Source organism: Crocuta crocuta, unplaced genomic scaffold (genome assembly GCF_008692635.1).
Source record: "Crocuta crocuta isolate KB4526 unplaced genomic scaffold, BGI_CrCroc_1.0 scaffold978, whole genome shotgun sequence".
NCBI lineage: Eukaryota > Metazoa > Chordata > Mammalia > Carnivora > Hyaenidae > Crocuta > Crocuta crocuta.
In genome coordinates this window covers 438,611-440,808 of record NW_027530876.1, presented here as the reverse complement: position 1 = coordinate 440,808, position 2,198 = coordinate 438,611, and the positions used below count along the sequence as shown (strand labels likewise).

Genomic DNA, 2,198 nt, shown 5'->3' with positions numbered 1-2,198 from the left:
GCCACCGCCTCCATGGCCTCCAGCCTCTGCAGGTCTCGCAGCCGCTCCTCCAGCAGCCGCTTCTGCAGCTTCCGCTTGCGCCGCATCTTCTTCCTCTTGTTTTTCGACAGCTTACCGGTCTGCCAGCAGAGCCGGGGTCACCCCAGGGCTCCTGTCGCCCAGCCCCTGATCGCCCACCCCTCTGCCCGTGGCCTGCATGCCTCGTGGAAGAGGAGGCCTCTGGGCCCTAGAGCCACCGTGGACATAAGCGCGTGCCACCTCGCTCCGGCCCACTGCTTGGCACCAGCCCTTCCCTGCGCGAAGCTCGAGTTTTGGGGGAGAGGGGAGCTGATGGGCCTTCGCCTAGGCGAGAGCCCGCCTCCCCTGGGGGACAGCTTGGGCCCCTCCTGGCCCTGGACGCAGTGTCCTTCCACTGAGGCAGTAGCAAACCAAGCGACCACCAAGGGCATGATGTGACCCACATTGTGTACCACCCTCATCCCTGGGGAGGGCAGGGATGTGGGGAGGGTGTGGGACCAAAGAGGCCAAGAAGGGAGGGAGCTCTGGGGAGATGAGGCCCGGGAAAAGGGGGCCACCCCAACTTACCAAGACCTCCTGGGGGGCGGTGCTGACTGGGGGGGCAGGGCATTGGGGGAGAGAGAGGAAGAAAGACTCAGGCAGGGGCTGAGGCCCACAGGCCCCACCCTGGGCCCTTGCACGCTGCTGGTGGTACCTGTGGAACGGGATGGGGGCGGTGCCCCTGACTGCTGCCACTCTGTGGCCTCCGTGGCCAGGCGCCTGATGTAGGCATCACCCACACACAGCAGGATGTTCTCGGGCTTGATGTCTGTGTGGATGATCTTGCACTTGGTGTGGAGGTAGTCCAGGCCATGCAGCACCTGGGGAGAGGCACTCCAGAACTTTACCAGCCCTGCCCCGGCCACCCCGCCACGCTCTTAGAGCACGTGATGCTCACCTGCCTCACGATGCTCTTGACGCAGGGCACGGGCAGGCCCTGGTAGTTGGACTTGATGATCCACTTGAGGAGCTGGTGGCCCAGGACTTCCAGCACCATGCACACATCTGGGGCTGGGAGTGAAGGGTGGCCAGTAGGCCCACAGCGGGAGGCACTGGCCCTGCCCACCCGCAGCCGGGGCTGGGGAGCAACAGGGTCTGGCAGTGCAGAGTCCCCACCTTCCCGGTGTGATTAGAGTGTTCCTGTCACTCTCAGGTGTGCCACTGGGGAGGTACCTTCTGCGCTCACCCCAGGGAGAGGGCACTTGAGGAGCAGACACAGAGGCCTCTCAGGCCAGCCCCAGTCCCAGGCCCAAGTGCGCCCAAGACCTCGGGAGAAGCTCCCAAGTGGAAGGCACTGCCACACAGGTGGCCCCTGCCGTTTGGGGGTAACTTGGCAATGCCCGTGAATAACCGCTGTCAGCCTGGTCATCCACTCACCCCCACATAAAGACAACCCTCAAAAGCGGTGGGGCTGTTTTGTAGACTAGCCTCACTCGAAGGGATAAGCCCCCATTGTGCAGATCGGTAAACCGAGGCCCTGGTAGCTGGGATGGTGGGGGCGGCACTGCTGCCGCCACACTGCTCTGCTCATCCTACAAAGGATACGGACTCCGTTGACCCCTGAGATCCTGAAGTCATCAATGAGCTGGACAATGGTCTCTCTTTTGGGGTCACTGGGGTCACTGTCTCGGACCTGGAGCAAAGGGACCACGAACGGCTCCAACCTGTCCCTCGCCAGCTGGTCCCTTCTGCGCCCCCCGCGCACCACCGGCCGCCTCCTCGTATCGCCCTGGCCTGCTCCTGCAGGCGCTCCCAGGCAGAGCCAGCTGGAGCCTGCCCCTCTGGGAACTCCGCCCTGCCTGGGAGCTGGGAGTGCGGAGGGTGGCGCCTCACACATTTCAGGAGCTTGATCTCATCCACGGCGGTCTCCGTGTAATGCCCCGCGCTCTTCACCACTTTCAGGGCCACGAAGCGCTTGCGCCTGCAACACCAAGCCCTGCGTCGGCTGCCGGCCCGGCTAGTCCCGTGGGGGCAGTCTGGTGGCCCCAAGCAAGCCCAGGGGTAGGCTCCCAGCTGCCACTGGGCCCTGGGGGGTGAGCGGAGGGGGCACTTACTGGATATCCCAGCAGAGCCAGACGGTGGAGAAGTGGCCCCAGCCCAGCTTGCGCACCACGTGGTACCGCCCATTGAACAGGTCGCCT

The 2,198-nt window shown here is 64.6% G+C and overlaps 1 protein-coding gene across 1 annotated transcript in view; it reads right to left on the bottom strand.

Annotated features, from left to right (window-relative positions):
- The window catches only part of SRPK3 (SRSF protein kinase 3), a gene marked incomplete at its 3' end in the record, with an annotated part of 4,485 nt that overhangs the window by 1,249 nt on the left and 1,038 nt on the right, over positions 1-2,198 (bottom strand). Inside the window, exons 3-9 of the mRNA XM_077769605.1 lie at positions 2,112-2,196; positions 1,891-1,978; positions 1,603-1,690; positions 956-1,062; positions 713-878; positions 586-611; positions 6-119 (exon numbers count right to left, since the gene is read on the bottom strand). Coding sequence (XP_077625731.1) covers positions 6-119; positions 586-611; positions 713-878; positions 956-1,062; positions 1,603-1,690; positions 1,891-1,978; positions 2,112-2,196 — 674 coding nt within the window. The remainder of the gene's footprint in view (positions 1-5; positions 120-585; positions 612-712; positions 879-955; positions 1,063-1,602; positions 1,691-1,890; positions 1,979-2,111; positions 2,197-2,198) is intronic.